This window comes from Epinephelus fuscoguttatus, linkage group LG10 (genome assembly GCF_011397635.1).
Source record: "Epinephelus fuscoguttatus linkage group LG10, E.fuscoguttatus.final_Chr_v1".
In the NCBI taxonomy this organism is placed as follows: domain Eukaryota; kingdom Metazoa; phylum Chordata; class Actinopteri; order Perciformes; family Serranidae; genus Epinephelus; species Epinephelus fuscoguttatus.
In genome coordinates, this window is record NC_064761.1 from 26,023,469 (window position 1) to 26,042,156 (window position 18,688).

The 18,688-nt window shown below is 45.9% G+C and overlaps 1 protein-coding gene across 3 annotated transcripts in view; it reads right to left on the reverse strand.

The window, feature by feature from the left end:
• Window positions 1–10,431, reverse strand: part of rnf220b (ring finger protein 220b) — a 39,446-nt gene extending 29,015 nt beyond the window's left edge. Inside the window, exons 1-2 of one of the 3 annotated variants that reach the window (XM_049587829.1) lie at window positions 10,323–10,431; window positions 4,315–4,926 (exon numbers count right to left, since the gene is read on the reverse strand). In XM_049587829.1, the coding sequence (XP_049443786.1) occupies window positions 4,315–4,906 (592 nt within the window). In that variant the 5' untranslated portion in view covers window positions 4,907–4,926; window positions 10,323–10,431. Of the gene's footprint in view, window positions 1–4,314; window positions 4,927–5,975; window positions 6,078–6,210; window positions 6,285–10,322 lie in introns of those variants that run through there. The other 2 variants (XM_049587830.1, XM_049587831.1) reach the window with 2 other exon arrangements.
• Window positions 10,432–18,688: the final 8,257 nt, after the last annotated feature.

The following is an 18,688-nucleotide window of genomic DNA, read 5'->3' on the forward strand; positions in this document are numbered from 1 at the left end:
GAGCATGTTCAGTCGTGTTGTTCATGTTTACACCTCCTCAATACTGCAGTTTCCCTACTAAAGTTTGTTCGTGACAGATCACACCAACACAAAATCACACACACACAAAGAGAAAACAACTAGGCATAAGCATATGGTGAGTGTGACTGTTGATGCATGGAGTGCACATGCAAGTCCGCCTGATAAGGAGTATACACCCTGGGAATAATAGCGGGCAACGGATACTATATGTGTATGCATGAGAATCGAGTGCTTGCTATTGATCTCCTGTGGCCTGCCAGTGGGATGTAAACACTGTGTCTTTCAACAGGATGCTCCACTCAATACGAGCGGCTGTCAACGACTGCTACACAGAAAACACAGCGCACAGGCAGCCTCCCTGTTATCAAATCAGCACACACAGCTAGAGTATACTGCCTCGTGTGTGTGTGTGTGCTTGTGCTTGTGGGTGAGAAAAAGAAACGTCAATATAACATACAAACTTATGTGCACAAATACGTGCATAAGAAATATGCACAAACATGTTTTGCTGGTGTGTGAAAACTGTGTAACGGCATGATTTTGATTATTTCACTGATTTAATGAGTGAATGACCACAAGCTCTGAGTCACATTCGTCTATACGTGTGCACACAGGCATGCTCCCTCCTTCTAACACACACACACACACACACACACACACACACACACACAAAGCATGTAAGCTGTGTCCGGAACAAGCTCAAAGCCATCAAACTTCAGCACAGAGATAATCCACGTGCCAAATCTAAGATGAATCTATGTAATATTGATTCTGTTCAGGCGCCGCACTCGTCCGCTAACAACCCATGAATAACCGACCGTGGAGGACACTTACACTCTGAGCGCATCTGGTGGAGAATCCTCAACGTGTTTTACGCTAACATGTTTCCCCTCTATTAACTTCCTGCAGGGTTTCTTTTCTGCACAGGTGAAGATTTGGCGAGTCCCTCAGCGCCTCCTCATCCCGTTAGGAGAAGACTTCAGCGGCATGTGCAGGATTCAAAGGCCTGATGCACAGGTTTTGTTGTGGAGTTTTGCCCATGTTAAATACTTGTGGTCAGACTCATTCCTTGTCTGTGTAAGCTTTAATGTGAGCATAATCTTTAAATAAGAAATATTTTGAAATGTTATGTCAAGTGCTGATATAGGAAGACATTTCTTAAGTTAAAAGTCACAAACCAAAACCTAAAACTGACGGCTGTCCAATAACATATGACAGGAAATAACTAATCAATAGACTGACTTTCTAATAATAATAATAATTAAAAAACATGACAAATTGACATATAAGAAAAATGCCAGTGTCATTTCTGTGAGTGTGAATCTGTTCTTACTGGCCCAGTTATATGCTAGGAAACAAACTTGATGAAACATGAGAAAATTTTCTTTTTTGACTGCATATTTGCTGCGACCCATGCACAAGTATGCAAGAGATGTGCAAGCCACACTGAAATTTGCGAGCGGCAGTATTTGCAATCTACGTAAAAGCAGTGCTCACAGACTGCGTTTCTAAAACTGGCTCCAAGTCAGCCCAGTAGACAAAAAGGAGGACGTGAGAAAGCTGTACTGAAGTCACTGATACATTAGGCTGCCAGTTGGACAACAGCTGACTTGATCTGCGTTTGGTGGCCTTCGTGAATCTCTTTGTCTGCTCTGCAGGTGAAGGGTTTCACTTTCCTGACAGCCACAACCGGGAGTTTGGTGTGTAACAAGCATCACAACACAGGGGCTCTCAAACATCTGGCTCCAGTTATCACAGCTCTCACTCAGCTTTGCCACCACAGTATGATACACACACACACACACACACACACACACACACACACACACACACACACATGCACGCACACCACTCCGTCAGCGTCTGGCCTTGCTGTGTTTTGCCACTCCACTCCTCCGCTTTCCCAACTTGTGTTTCTGGTAAAGGGCCATTTTAGTTCCAGCTCAGGCCCGCGGCGGAAAGCATCTCCCTGAGGAAAATAAGCATGACTCGCTCCAGTGAAGACATCTGCCCTTTGAAAGCGAGCGTGGCTGTTTGAACAGCTGTCAGAGCACACCGTGCGTCTCAGACCTTCCCTGATAAAACAGAGGCAAGTCTGGGAGGCAAAATCGACAGAGGACAGACGCTAAACGGGCAGAGGGAGACGGCCACTGGCAGATGTGAAGAGGTGCTCTACCTGCATGGTGTGTAGACTGACCAGGAGCTGTGAGAGGAACGGCAGCACATGGTCACCTGTGCTCACACCTGGAGACTATACGTCATGGCCTCAAAACGTCAAATCTGTTTACTCTGAAAAGTTTTGACATAAGCACCATCATATCACTCCAGATTCAAATACACTTCAGCTGTTGGGAGGTATTTAGTTGAGCACTGGTGGCCAGTGTCCAGGGACTGACTCCAGTTTTAAGGGCAGCACCAGGCACATTCCTAATACCTGATATGGAGACCAAAGCACTTGGAGGAAGCCCTTACAGACACGGGGAGCACATGTGACCCTTCACAGGAGGTCGTTTCAATTATGAAGAAAGCTTAAAAAGTATAAAAGTAGGTTTTTATGGCTTAGTTTGCACTTCAGTGGGTATTTGCATCGCCAGCACTGCAGATGAATGCGAGCAGCAGACACACTCTCACAACCCAAGAAGATTTCAAGCTTAACAGTTAAGACTTTTGGTCCTGAAGTGACTGTCTGTTACCCAGTCAAGAGGAACAAGTGTATGTCAGACTTAGAAAAGTGCTGGGAGCTCAATTGCATTAAAGCTCTTAGTTTGCCTGAGCTCCAATCTAATTGGATAAAGCTGGAAAAGCAGCTTCCAATGTGCACGAATCCTTTTTTTTTTTCCCAAACTCATTTTTTTGGCGGAGAGATGCTCCCCGTGTTCTATTCCGCCCGTCTTTTGTCCTTGTCAACATTCCCCAAATGAGATTCCCAAAATCAGGAGGTGAGGGGAGCACGCATGCACGAGTGCACTGAGCAAACATTGTCAGACAGACACACCTCTCACACCAGCATGCTGGCTGGCATCTCTTTCCTTTCCCGTCCTTATTAAAATTCCATATTGAGATTCCTTCCTGCCACTCCGCCTCCCTGGCCCTGTCACTCAGCCACCAACCGGCGACAAAATCAGCAAGTTTCAACAAAGACACACACATATGCATAGAGACACACACGGCACACAATCCAAACTTTTCTTAAGACAACTCGTCCCTGCTCCCGCCCTTTATGTGTGGGATGAAAGTTTCCTTTAGGTGATATGTGTGAGAGCGTGTATCAGCGTCTCTCCCTCCTGCCTTCGCCCTTCTCCATCTCTGCCCCCCCCTCATTGTCATTATTTTCGATGGTGTCCCCCTCTGATCTGCTGAGCCTTTGGGTGCTCTCTCTCCTCTCTCTGTCTTTCTCTGGTCCCTTTCATCTGTCAGGCGCTCCCCTTGGCGACCGCCACTGAGGGGGTTTGATTTCCCATCATGCCTAGCATTGCCTCCCTGACTCCGGCTCCCTCTCTCCCCACCCCCTCTCCCTCTGAGGCGAGTGTTGTGCCCCCGCGTCGTTGGGCAATTATCCCCGGGAGTAATGAGGAGCGGCTCTCCCTCCGCGGCACACTGACTGACACCTCTCCCACTCATTTGTCAACAAATCAGACGGCTGGTGTGGGCGGCCATATTGAGCTGAGGGTTGTCGTTGGGAAGCTCAGGCTGAGGCGCATCGCCGCGTCTCTCTCTCTCTCTCTCTCTCTTTTTCTCTATCCTCCTCCATCCCTTCCTCTCTATCTCTGCCACCTCGTTATCTCTGACAGGGTGTCATTCGTTCCAACTCTCACTCCTCCTATGTCAACCCTCCACACGCTCCGATGTATTTGTGTTCCTCAGCCGCCAAGAAAAGTCTGACTTCCAATAGGCCTAATGGTCATATGTGGCTAATGATCACTAAGCTGAATAAGTGACACTATTCAATTTATTTGTGTCAAAGTCAGTCACAGCCAGTCGCTGTAAACACTTTGTCCAACTAGACGATAAAGGCTAGAGTGCAAAAGGGAAAATATTTCCAGATACGTCTTTGCTCACAAAGGCGCCTTTCAATTTGTCACCATTAGTGGATGCAGCTGTAGAGGATATGTAAATCTCATCTGCCGTGTCGTGTCAGGGTGAGCAAGGTCTTTGATGTGCCTCTGTATATTTCACTGCATACTTTAAAGATGAGAGATGAGGGACTGTGTGTGAGCTTTAGACGTGCCATGCATGTTTACATACCAAAACATGCATCAGCTGTGTGTCCCTGCGAGTCAAGTGTGTACTCACTGTGCTCTTTGCGCTCCTCGGGGCTCGATGAAGCCTCTCCGTCAGATAGCAGGCCGGACATGGAGAACAGCTTCCTCCCTGAGTCCTCCCCAGCTTTAAGGGAGCTTCCCGGGGAGCCGAAGTCAAACTCCTTCCCCTCCACTTCCGGGAAGCAGCTTTTCAGCCTCTTGGCAGGGGTGAAAGCCGACTGGTAAACCCCCGACTCCCTCTCCTCTTGCGGGGAGGAGAAAGGTCGGAAGGCGCCCACCCCGCTGTGGTTGAGCATGCTCAGGGTGGAGCAGTCCAGGTTCGGTGGGGTGAACTGGGGGTGCAGGTGGAGCAGGGAGGCTGGGAAGTCTCGGGAGGGGAAGGTGCCCGACATAGGGCCTTGGCGCTGGTACATAGAGGTGAAGGTGTAAGAGGCAGAGGGGAAGGGGAGGTGGAGGTCTTTCTCCACAGAGGCGGGGACACCGAAGGGCCTGGGCGCCTGGCAGGGGACGGAGGCATCTCGGCCGGCCTCGGCAGTGGAGGCGAGGACCATCAGGGCGGGGGAGGCCAGTGGAGCTGGCAGGTAGGAGGGGCTGTCCATCTTGAAGGGGCGGTGGAGGTCCATTCACCTCCCTGTTAGTGGTGCTGAGGAGAGGTAGAGAACACACAGAGCGTTGAGGTGAGGCGTGAAGAAGAAGGCATGAGACGAAATTACAAAGTGTTTCAGAGGAGGCTCTTTTTTATTTCAAACATGGTGCACAAAAAGTAATCATTTTCTTTGCTCTTTTATTGGATAATAATAATTAATTTAAGCAGACTTAATAAGAAATATACATTTTACTTAGTCTGAAAAAATACATAGAGCATATTTAGTTTTGTTAAGCTTAGAGTGATTTTTTCACAATCTCAAATTCCAAAAAACACACCCAGTTGCAACTCTAGAGGCATTTTTACGATTACAGTTTTGGACTAATTTCAATAGAAAAGGGTTGGAGGAGGCCTACTGTGCCTGTAAATAATTACGACGGAATAAACTGACAATAAAACACACACGTAGCCGAAGCCTGCAAGAGATAAATTTGATAGTGAAGTAAAAGCAATTGGATTTTGGAAAATCCTCCACACACGTTCAGAGAAAAAAGACAAATTCCTCCCTTTTCTTTTTTTTCTTTTTATAAGTCAGGAATTAATTGTCAGTAAATTGTAAATAATTGGGTCCAATAAAATAAAAATCGAGGTGGGAGTTGTAAAGCAGAATAAGCATTTTGGGAGGGAAGTTTCCCAACATGTATTTTCTGAAATATGTATCTTCACAAAAAAAGTTTAATTAATTGTAGCTTATTTAAAATATATGATAAATGTTTATGGGTCACGTATTAGAATCGGAAAAACAGCTTCGTCTAATTAGCTGGTTTCCTGCTATTTAAAGTGAATTTTGATAAAATAATTATATTGGCATTAGTTCTGAGAAAAGGCCGAAATAAGACAGGAAAGTTTGGGCCCTGTGATTCACCTTTCTTTAACTACATCAATCCCTTTTTACAGTTTATCAACTTAAACATCTGTGAAATTAACCAACTTTACGCACGTGACAGATTTAACTCAACTTCAAAACACTTCACCTGAACATGAAAATACATATCGCCTATTTTTTTGCAATTAAGTGACAATTAAGCGACAATTCACAGTCTTACAGCGCACAGGTCAAGCTTTCACCCTCTTATGTCGCAAGAATCCAAATTGTCTCCAAGTCTCCACATGGTTTCAAACATCACAACAGTTTTCCAGCAACAAAGTTCCCTCACTTCAGAAGAAAAAACTACCACAAAGCTCCACAGCCGACACAACACACGGCAATCAAATATCCAGTTAAAGCAATTAAAACAAATGAAGCTGTAATCACTTGTGTCATCATCAGCCGCCACTTACCGCGCGCACTCGAAGCGAGATTTGTTTCGCCGTCAACTCCTCTCCGTCTCTTTCAACTTATAATTTCAAGGACGCGGCACTTTTTCTCCCGATCGCGCAGGGAAAGAGAGAAAAGAAGAAGAAAAAGAAAAACGTGCAGCTGCAGACAGCGTCGGCTTTTCCAGTCCTGCTCCAGATGTTGCGAGTGTTGAGCAGCAGTGAGTCACCGCGGAGCTGTGCGGAGTTTGGAGGAGCTGGAGTCGGTCGCTTCTGGGGCTGGATCAGGGCATCAGTGAGTGGACTGGCTGCGGGTCGGTCTCTCCTTCATGCGCTCCGTGTGACAATCCCCCCACCTCCACCCCTCTCCCTCTTTCCCTGCCCTCTTTCTCTGTAGCCTCTACCCCCCCCCCACCCCCACCCCCACCCATCCCCTGCTCTCTCCCCCTGAGACGCGCTGCTTGCGATGGACACATTCAATTTCTTGCCCTCGCTGCATGTGTTAGAGTGAAATTGAGTCAAAAGGAAAATATTCAGTTTTGCCAAAGAGAGGAACAAGAGAACTTTGTGCCACAGAGGTGTCAGAGCATATAACTGAACATATAACTTCCTTTCTTATTATGATCACTATCTTATTGCACATCATAACTTTTACAGGAATTACCTGTAAACACAAGGATCACACCATCTACTAGAAAGGACTTGCATGCACTATTATATCCATTGCATTAGGTACACAAGTTAACCTACTCATCACTTTTACTGTGTGTGTTGGTGTCACTGCTTTGTTACTGGGAATGGCAGGTGATGGAGTTATCCTCTCCACGGTGGCTCACTGAAAAACCCTACAGTCTCCGGGCGTGTGATTGACACTTGGGAACATTCCCTTTTGATGAGACACAATGCAAACCAATGGCATTATTTGTCACAGATAATCTGCTTTCAACTCCAACACATTACACGTAGCGTAATATCTGCATTATTCATATCTGATTTCCAGCACATTGTCAGAAAGCACAGCTCAGAGCGCCACAAATCAGCCCAAATCACTCTTAATTTGTTTTTATCGGTATTGGTATTGCTTAAAGACTTTTTGAAATAATGTAATTGAAATAATTCCTTATTCCCCCGAGCCAATCCAGAGGCTTTACACTGCTAATCTAATGTGACACGCAATTTCCGTCTCTCAGACGATTGCTTCCCCTCAGGTCCCTGTCTTTAATGAACAGCCATTTGGCTGTGAGCCTGTGTGCGTGCATGTGAGTGTGTGTGTGTGTGTGTGTGTGTAATCAGAGAGCAAGGAAGAGTCCTGAGATAGGAAATGAGTGAATTGGGAATATCGCAGGCAAGAAGGAGACACGAGGAGGACGCTTGTGGGGAGACATATCTGGAAATCAGTGGGGTTCACCGTGCTAACTCAGGCTGAAAACATACATTACTACATTACCTATATAACACTGAGGAGAACCATGATTTACACAGGACACCTCATATACCTCTTACACCCATAAAGTGATTCCTGAGATGCAGCCTTCCATGTGAGCCTCCTCCTCTCACACCTAAAGACAGCCGGTCGGCGAGGAGGTGGAGGGCCAGACAGCAGATGCAGACCTTTAAACGGACACATAAACCAGAGTCCAGACTGACTCTGTAACAGTCTTTCCCTCGGACCAATGTGGGAGCGTGTAACACATGTCTTCCTTGTGACAAGGCAAGGTCATTACTCCGCTTAGGGAGCACCCTCTCCCTCACACATTGTTTTGGGGTTAGACAACCACATGCCATTGCACACAGTGTCAAACAGATAAACTCAGAGTCCAGGGTCAGATAAGACAACACGGGGGCTGAATTCCCAAATCAAATCTGCTCACAGCAAGGATACCCTTTGTTTCATTTCAAAATGATAATCAAAGGTAATCTGGATAAACAGTGTTCTCCTCCTTACGCGGAAATGCCAAAAATATCCTAACTTGCCAGCTGATCAGTAAACACACTCACTACAAGTGGCTCATTGACATTCTGATTATTATTTCTACCCTGTTCCTCCAATTTGCCCTGTGTGCTAGTGGCTGTGGGTGGTGTATAGTGGCTGATGATGGGTGTGTGTCCTGCAGGCCCAGTGAAGTGTTAATGATGTCCCCGCTGCCTCAGCCAGGTTATGGCACAGGGGCCGTTAGCCGCCCTGGGTAAACTGCATGGCTCCCAGAATAAATTGCCACCCGGAGCCACGCAGGCTGGTCAGCCAGCCAATTACAGGCCTGCCCGCTCAGCTGAGGATGATGGGATACGATGTTAATTGTATGTCTTCATTTTCTGGCAGGAGGTGAGTCACTTGGCTTGTCTTCTTCGCTGTCATACACACACATGCATATACAGAATGTAACATCTTAATATATGCTGTTCATACATCTTTGCTGATCAGCGTGGTCACATTCCATCTCCATCCCGTCTCACAGATGCAAGTTTTGAATCCTTTTCAAGCAACTGTAATATCATTTAAATTTTACAGCTTAGTTTATGTGGTCTTCCTTGTAATTCCCAACAAGTAAGAGATGAGCTGAGGCAAATGAAATCAACGTGATGAGAGTTCTCCACTTCTTTTATTACGATGCCAGCGGTCATCAGCGGAGTCTTTTAACTTTAGCAATGTGTAATTGGAGTGGTGAACAGTAAATAGTCACGTCTTTAGTTTTTTTTTTTTTTTTTACTCCACTCCTTTCATTCCCAGGTCTTGTTTTTGGGGCGTGGAGTAAACTAAGTTACTGCTGTAATCATTTCCACAGACCAATTAGTGATAATTACCTTTTGCTGTGAGACTCACAATCTCCAATTACAGCAGATTGCCTTCAAAATTCATACGATTTGCCCTAATCAAAAGCAGAGGAGCATGAAAATGAAAAAAAAAGATTTGTTTTTAAAGTGATTGTGCCTGCTGGAGAAGCTGAAGAGAGATGTGACTCAAAACAAGTGTACAGGACAACAGAATGCCCCAGCAGGAGCCTCGCAGTGGCAGCAGCAGCGGTAGAGATGAAGAGTGCTCAGTTCTCTGGAGTCAGTTGGGTAGTAGTTGTGTGGCGGAGTTCTACACTCTCCTCAGTATATCAACATAGAGACTGTCTGGTAGCAGTGCTATGGAGAGAGAGGTTAGCTACTATATTAACATAGGGAGAGACAGCGCCAGAGCAGAGCAGTCTGCCAAAGACTGAGCAGTGGAAGTGAGACAGAGAGAGAGGCCATCGACCAGACAGCTACAAGATGGAGTGGAAGGGAACGTGTGAGAGATGAGCTGTCGAACATGTGACAATGTGTGTGTGCGTATGAGGGAAAGTGGAAGTATGTGTGTGCTTGTATGTGTGTGTGTGTGTGTGTGTGTGTGTGTGTGTGTGACAGCTCCCCAAAGCAGCCAGCGAGCGTGAATGTGAGGAGGAATACAGAGAGGTGCATTATGGTCTCAATCATTGATCGCTTCCTCCCAAGGGGGCTGGTGACTGCCCCTCACCACACACACACACACACACACACACACACACACACACACACGCACACACTAGTATCCTGTATGTTTACACATTCACAGCACACCCGTGTCGGCGGGCCGATACTGTTTGCATGTACTCAACTTTGTCTCTTTGTGCTGAAGTTAAATTCCCTGAACTGAAAACAGTTTCACCAACACAGCAGTCTATAAACTATACATTTTTGTATGGTATTTTTCTATAGCTCACTGACCTTGACCTTTGACCTACGACCACCAAATGCAATCAATTCATATCCAAGTGATTGTTCTTAGTTTATCTGAATGTCTGAGTAAATAACATGTATATTAAGCCACAAAAGTAAACACCTGCATAGCTTGGAACTTGACATGAACATTTGCTATTTTTACAATCCAAAATGGCCACCATAGAGAGTTTTAAAAAAGCAGAAACCTTCGTTTTTATATTCCTCATGTTGTAACGATTTCAAAAATGTACAGTTTATAGACTCCCCAAGAATTCTGAACGAAAATACATTTGAAACTGGACTAATAGCTTAAAGCAACATTATTTTTTTTTTTACCTTATAACAACTTTAAAATCATTTTGAGGGCAAACTGACTTGTAACAGGGCGGAGGTACAGTGGTTAGCACTCTTACCTCACAGCAAGAGGGTTCCGGGGTCGAACCCGCCGGCCTGGCTGGGGCACTTCCGTGTGGAGTTTGCATGTTCTCCCTGTGTCAGTGTCGGCTTTCTCCAGCTTCTCTGGCCTCCACCTAGAGTCCATACACATGACAAAGACATGTTCTTGCATGTAATTTCAGTGAGTGGGTAATCAGGTTGTAAACCTATTAGAACAGGGATACTCAACTTGGAGGCCAGGGGCCAGCAGCCCCAAACAGGTATGGTGTACACAGGGGCTTAGCCTGGACCTCTGTTGGGTTATCCTGAGGTCCAACACTGGCATTTTTCTGATAAACAAGATCTATTTTAATGCTTAGTGCACTTTGGCACCTTATCTACTTCAAAAGTACAAAAAAACTTCCCAGTATGAATCCATCTATTATCATTGTAAATTAGAATATGGTCTGGGGCCACCTGGCATGCTACTGAGGGCCAGATTTGGCACACAGGCCATAAGTTGAGTATCACTGTATTAGCAGAAGCCAGCTTGGTATTCTCAGTACATTCTCAGACATTACGGCAGAGGGGAAACCTCATACACTGTTAGCAATGCATGAATTACATTATTGCTAACTATATACTTGTAATTGATCCCGCCAATGTCCAGTGTTTCCCATAAATTGATTTATTTGTGGTGGTCCACCACAACATCGACATTCCACCCAATCGCCTGAATAAATGTTGGCATTGTAAGTTTTCTTTAAACCACGGATATGTAACATATGTAAGTTACTATGGAGCAGATATTTAATGGTTAAGATGTAGTTATGTTTAGGCACAAAAAACTCTTGGTTATGGTTAGGAGCAGATCATGCTTTAACTTAATAAACCCAGGTTTGGTGCCACAATCCCTGCTGGAAATGCTGCAGTGTCCTGATTAAAATGAAAAACACAGGCTTTTGTTTTTGTTGGTCTGCCACTTGGGAGCCGTCTCGTCAGGTCTCATGCCATCCACCATCCCCTCAATCTCCCAATGACAAAGTCAGCATATACGTATGAAAAGTACATTTATAATGTAAAATATAACGTGAAACATGGATTGCGGAAACGTACACCGCCAACACTGTCTTCTGTGATTATGTTGCAACACTAACCGCCACATATTGGTTTCACTGATTAAACTGGGTAAAACATATTATATTGTAGAGGTGTGTGCAGAGCGTTGATTTGCTCAGTTCCTCCCTGCCCCGCTCTTGCTTCTCTGCGTCTCTCTGTCTCTCTCCATTGATTAGACCTCAAATGACACAAGAATAAGCTAGCTAGCACACCCTGTGGTCCCCCCGCCTCACTCCCCGCTGCTGGGAGACTATTTTCAGCTTTGTATTAAGACACATTTAACAGCATGTGAATATTTACGGACAATGAATGTGGGACTGACTCAAATATAGCGTCCATGTTCGTCATAATGAAGGAGCATGATATCCAGCACAACATATCATAGCTTCGGGACAACATGGAATTCTAGGACAATAGTTTTGTCTAGGGGGACAAAACTATTTCCAACTTGTGCCTTTAAGACAAATATTTTCAGGACAGAAACAGGAGTGAAAAGATGTAAGAAAAGTGTTCACTGTTTCCCTTTTCTTCTGCTCACCTTAATCTTTAGTCTTATGTAGCCACGAGGCCAAGAGTAAAGTGCAGTGACAGTCAGTGTCCTCAACCCACCCCCAACACTTCAGTCTACACACATATACACACATAAGCACAACACTGCCCACCACCAAACATCACACCCTTTCCCTCCCCTCCCTCCACGCCTCACCCATCCAGCCAGTCGGGGGCCCCCGCCCTCTCTCCTCTCTCACCGCCACGAGGCTGACACTAATGTGACACTCCGGAAAATAATTACCAACAAACGCACTGCTGACTGCAAACAGCTCGCTCCCCTCAGTGGACTGTCACTAGTCATTAGTCTGAACCCTGGGAGAGGACAGGACCACCGAGAGGGGGGGTGGATGATGAGGAGGGTCATACCATGTGGAGAAGAAGGAGGAAATAAAGAGGAAGGGAGATCTGACAGGTGAGATGGAAATAATCTGCTTTCAGGTTGTAAAACATGTAAAAGAGTGTTGTGAACTTACGCGTCTGGTTGAATTAGAGCCGAATCCTCTGGCCCAGTCCTCATCATTGGCCCCCTCTGGTGGTTTACATTATATTAACTGTGGGACGGCAGCAACACCTGGCCCACTTTGTCCAGGAGAGTCCTAACACACAGACTGTGTTAGCAGCACAGACTGTGTTAACACTCTTAGTATATTGGTTCCTAGTGCAGGCACTGTCCCTTTGATTTTCATCTGAAGCAGATGCGTTCGAGGGATTTAAAGGGGCAGGGTTGCTGGACGGGGACCTGAAGAAAAAAGGGAAATCCAACATTTGAGGGTTAGTGAGCTGAAAAATCTGTGGTCCAGGTAAGCAAACAAGTAAAATGAAGAAAGGGCGCTCAGCCTGAAAGCTGTTCAAAGGTGGCAGCAATTCCAACACAATTATCCAAATGCCACAGGGTACATCAATTCTTTGAACACCAACCCCCCCCTCCTCAAGACCGTTATTTGAGTTGCCTTGGGGGCCAGCCGTGCCACAGAGAGATTAAAATTTTTTAGAGCTCCCACAATGGCCAATATTAAAATGTCTCAATACATCTGCCTGGCTATTTTGATTGGTAACTTAACCCCTGACTCCTGAGCGAAAAAAGGCCCGTTCTCGGAGCTATTGTCAGCGGGCTGGAGTCTAATTCTTGTATGATTCAGGCTAATGAGCCGGTAATAGGTCCTGTGTGTGTGCGTGAATGAGGAGGATATTACAGTGTAGTGGGGAGAGGAGGAGGAGGACAGGGGTGGAGGGCTCTCATTGTTCAATAATCGGAGGGTATAAGGTTTAATCTGTGAGCAAGAAACAGTTTCCTCTCTTTAAAATACAGCAGGGGTTTTCATTGATTCCACAGTTTCCACATAAACAGGCGGATGTGATTGAAATAAGTTCTCATTCTGAAGTCAAGACAGTAACAGGGAGCGAGAGACAGGGAGTTAGAGGGAAAGTGAAAGTGTCTGTCTGTGTGTCATCCAGCCAATGGCTTTATCCAGCCTTATCCTGAACCATGAAACCATAGTGCATGACACCCTTCTATGCTCTGCACAGATATGGCTATTCACTGTTAGCACAGAGATTTGACAAGCCAGACTGCTCTCACTCAACAGCCTGGGTCAAATGGATGACTGTCACAATCTTTTTATCTTTCTCTCTCTCGCTCTTCCTCTCTATTCCACTCTGTGCACGCTCCTTTTGCTTCCCACTTGCCGCCAATCTCTCAACTTTGCCTGTTCAAATTGACAAATTCAACCAGCTACAAAGGAATAAATGAAAGAGAGAGAAGAGGCCTCTGAAGGGGATAATCTTTGCAAAGGGGAAAGATGTGGTTGACTGGGAGACAGGCAGGTGAGCACATTCATCTGTTATTCACAGTGTAAACATGCAGATGTAAATGTGTCTTTCCATGAAAACAGAGTCACAGTGAAGCATCGAGAAACTGTTTTAAAAAGAATTGTTATTCAAAGTTCTTGTTATTTGAAAATTCTACAGAGTAGTGGTCAGAGGAACGCACTATGAGACGATGAAGATTTGTCACCCTTATCCTGGCCAGAGGACAGCAGTGTAAGTGTGTGTTTGGTACATGCCAGAAATTTGACTTAGCTCAATTTCTGTTGAAGGCTCGTGCTCAATTTATGTTTGACGCATCCTTGATGGTCTCGAGTGTCTGCATGGCTAGCCATGGCTCTTAATGGTGGTCCTGTGGGATGGGTTTTCCTCGACATTTTCCTACTCCATGGACATGGATGGGCGTAGAACCAAGCTGTAGACGTAAGTCTTCGATACACTGCTGCCTACAGTTTGGGAGAATATTGATTTGTTGTTAGGAGAAACCGCAGCAGTATAAAAGATCCAAATGTGTCATTGCCCTGCAACCATCCATGCGGAAACCATAAGTGAGCCTTTACTATCAATGTATGGAAGAGTTAGTGGTGGAATAATTATTCAGATTCTTTGCTTAAAGGTACGATGTAGAGTTTTTGACCTCTGGTAGCACTGTAGAGCAAAGCTTTTATGAGTGGGTCCTCCTTTTCTTTGGATGGTTCACACATGCAAGCTTGCAGATGTTGTGATTATATCAATAAATACATAAATAAGTATCTGCTCAAGAACTGCAGGTGGTACACTGCAATCTGCTAAAATCTGGGCCATTTGTGTTTTTGCATTTTGGCGTTTCTGCATCAGCCACCATGGTTGGCAGCCTCTCAGCAACGAGCAAACACCAATTTGTAAAGTGAAACTGCTTTATTCAGTGTTTTCACCAGTATAAATCACCGGGTCTGTTTGTTTTGGAGAGGAGGAGACCTCTGTGGCTAATTCGGCTCCTGGTTAAAACCTCCTAAATATCTGGATCAGAAAAGAGTAAGCACACACTAAATTATCAGAGAAAAAAGGTGAGCACACATTGGCAGGTGCCTAGCTAGCGTCCTCTTCTCAAGCAGCATTGAAGAAATACTGATTCGTAACATGAAACTGCTTTATTCAGTGTTTTTACTGGCTCAAATCACTTGGTCTGTTGTTTTGGAGAGGAGGAGACCTCAGCACAAAATTTAGCTCCCGGTAAAAACCTTCTGCACAATGCACACTGAAGAAATTCTAACCAGTAGAATTTCCTGCTGGTTGCAATCTGCAAGTCTCACTGCTATATGCCACTAATTCCCCCTAAATCGACACACTGCTCCTTTAAATAAAAAATAAGATCCAGGAATTCTTCAATTGGTGCAGACAGACATGGAAATAAAAATCCCAAGGCACTCCTGCAGGATGGAAAATTCATGTACACTCAAAAATGTACTTGAGTGCAGTAAATGTACGTAGTTACTTTCCACTACTGGAAAATGATGTATGTTTAATAATGTTTTGCGCAAATGTTTGCCCCCTTTTTTGCTCACCTGTGCACATCATGCAAGAAGTGTCTTGTGTATAAGATTCAAATAAAAGTATGCATTTGGTATTTTGCCACAGCATCATTCAAATCTCCACCGTGTAAACCTTGTGTTATGTTTTCCTTGTCTCCGCCGTAGTGTTACCTTTGTGTATGTCTACCTACCTCTAAGCCCCAAGAGGCCTTTTCATGCAGGCCTGTGGTTTTGTGTGTGTCAAAATCCTAATCACCACACACTCCCCAGCCCCTCTACACACACACACATACACACACGCACAGTCTATCGGTGTTCAGTCAGGTAAAGGTCTCTCAGCCGTGCTCTGTGAGTGGCCTCTGCTCAAACAGATCAATAGACACTGGCACGTCTCTCCACCAACCAAGAGAAAACAATTAAAAGCCATCGATCCTGTGCCAGGCTTCTCCATGAATATGCATGTGTCCTTGACCTTCCCTTGCAGAGGAGAAGAGAGAGAGAGACAGACAGACAGACTGACAGACAGACAGGTGTAATAGTGCTCTTTCTTTCCCCCTCTGTTGTAATGTTAACTGCTTTGTGATGTTTTGTGTAGCCCTGCTGTTGCTCTTTTCTCTGTGAATCCGCTCACGTCAAATCTCAAACATGCCTCGCAAGCTTACACGAGGCAAATCGTCGCATTAAAGCCTGTGAAACCAGTTGCTCTTTTATAAGCCCGTCTTAGGCGCAGACTGCTCTTTCCTCAGCCGTGTCGGGAACAGAGATCAAGTGGTCCCACAACAACTGTCCCCTCCAGCCCTCCCGCTGCCTGCCTCTTTTCTAATTACAGATGTGTGACATGCACATGGGGACGTCTCCATGTTAGCACATCACTGTGCCTGTCCTGACACATCCTGTGGTCACAACAGCATGGGGCTGCAGGGGACAGCCCTGCCCTGTCCCCCGTCACTGGGGATTAGCATTAGCATGCTAACAGGACCCCCGGGGGAGCGCTGTGCTAAGGGTCAGGCTGACAACTGTCAACAGCCTGCTTTAATTAGCTGAGCCTGGTCATCAAGGAGCTATGCTGGGGCTGACTCTATATTCAAAGTCCTGTTTGCTAAAACCATATCCTGCACAGTTAGAAAAGCACCACACTGGTTTCTGACAGATGGTAACTGACGGATTCAAGCATGACAGGTGTTGCAGTTGTGTATAAAAATATGAGTGTTACCTCTGTATCTCCTCTAATCCATCATTCATCATCAATCCCCACTCACCCCGACCCAGCCTCCGTTTGCTTTAATATTGTACATCAGGAGTCAACTGTGTGAGTGCTCACATGTCACAATGGTTGGCTCCTAACCTGACAGTATCAAGATGGCGTTGTCATGGGCCCGGAGACGAGGTGAGAAGCAGAGTGTGAGAGAGGTAGAGTGTATCGTCAGTCAGACAGTGCATTATCCAGCTGTTCTGTGGCTGTCTACCTTTTTCTGTGGCGGGGTAATGGGAGTGTCACACACTAGCAGACAGTCGGAGTCTCACTATTCAGCTGAGAGGCCACATCCATATACACTGCCTGCTAACTGACTGCCAACACTGCTGAGGCTGTCCCGTCTGCCCCACAATGACTGTCAGCGGCAACCTGGGGGCTGGCTGGCGTGACTGTCAGCGACTGGTCACAAAGCATTTACCTGCTGACAGAATTGCAATTAGTCCGGGGAATGTTGTTACTGGGAGAAAGAAAAAGAGAGACGGAGGAGAGGCGTAGCGGGGGGGGGGGGGGGGGGGCAGGGGGGACAGGTATAGGAAGAGAGGGAGGGGAAGGGGTGGATAGATGGAGAGTGAGAGGTGGGTTGATAAAGAGGAGAGAGGGTGTGTTTGGGGGTGGTGGAGAAGAGATGTGGAGACAGCAGCAATGGAGAGTGAGAGGTGAGTAGATAGAGGAAGGTAAAAGAGGATTGTGAGGAGTGGACAGGTTTGATCTCCGAAGCACCCAGCATATGTGTGTGTGTGTCTGTGTGAAGAAGATTGGCTCGTAGCATCGTATCAGGGGAGTGTGTCTGTCTGTCAGTGTCCCAGGTCAACATACATTTACTTAGTGACACAAACCTAATGAATCTCCCCAGTCATATCATCCCATCACACAAACACACACACACACAGACAATGCCAATGACCTTCTGGAAAAACTGGTGTCTGGAAGGAAGAAAGGAAGGAAGGAAAAGAGGAAGGAAGGAAGCTTGTCATTTAATATGTAACCTCTTTTCAGCACCATGGACAGCTCTGTATCTCTTCTCTCTATCTGTCCCTCACATTTCGACACATCCACATTTTCCCAGCACAAAGATTTGCACTGAAGGAATCACTGGCAGCCAGTCCTCTGGAGTCACACAGCCACATAACACACTGCGACCTCGCACAAAGCCAGCGCCGCTCTGCTTTCTCTCAAACTCTGGAACTCATCACCATCCGCTAATGACCTCTCTCCCTTTCTCTGCAAGCTAGTAACGCTCCCCTCCCGCCTTTCACTCCCCATCTCTCTCCATCCCACACACTCTTTGTGTGTGTGCTCTCTGCCTGATAAGAGAGTGGCAGGGGCTCCTCCCTGGCCCCTAAGGGAGAGACGGAGCGTGACCGAAACTGTAGTCCCAAACCAAACACAAGTGGAAATTGGTCTATGGGCCAGGATCAATAGTGAATTAGCCAGTACGCTGGTTCTATGGGGGGCTGCTCAGCTCTGATCTGATGATCCATAGGAAAAGGCCACGAGTGGAGACTTGAGACAAGCGCAGAGGCAAAGAGGACCTCAGGGTTGTGACGGTGGCATCCACTATCCAGTGGTGACCTACTCCAACTGAAGTGTGTCCTTAGGAAACTTTGTATGTAGAGAACAACGATTGATCTACCAAGAGTGACAGCAACAGTCATTCCGGTAAATCTCCAGTAATGACATATATTTACATTCAAGTGACAAAGATCTCCAATGGCCACAGGACTACTGTCCACTGGAGGCAAAGGATGAATTAAATATAGAACCACAAAGTCCATGTGCAGAGAAGGTTGGGATGGATGGGTGAACAACACTTTGAACTTGAACACAGGGGATTGCTGTTGGGTCACCGCTGGTAAACACGCTCGCCAGTGAAAGTAAAAGCAAAGCCAACCTCATATTCACTCTCATTTAGTGTTTCACCTCGCTATATTTACATTTTTTCAGCCCTGCGTCTCCTGGATACCTGCTGCTTACTGTCTGGCACCTGGTCGCTGTGGGAGTACATGCTGATGAACAAACCAAGCACAGAAAATAAGGAGAAAATGAAAAAATACAAGCAGAGGACTCTGTAGATAAGTACACCGTCGAACACTTCTACTGGATAATGAGTGATGATTGATGGGGATTACTTTTGTATGAGTCT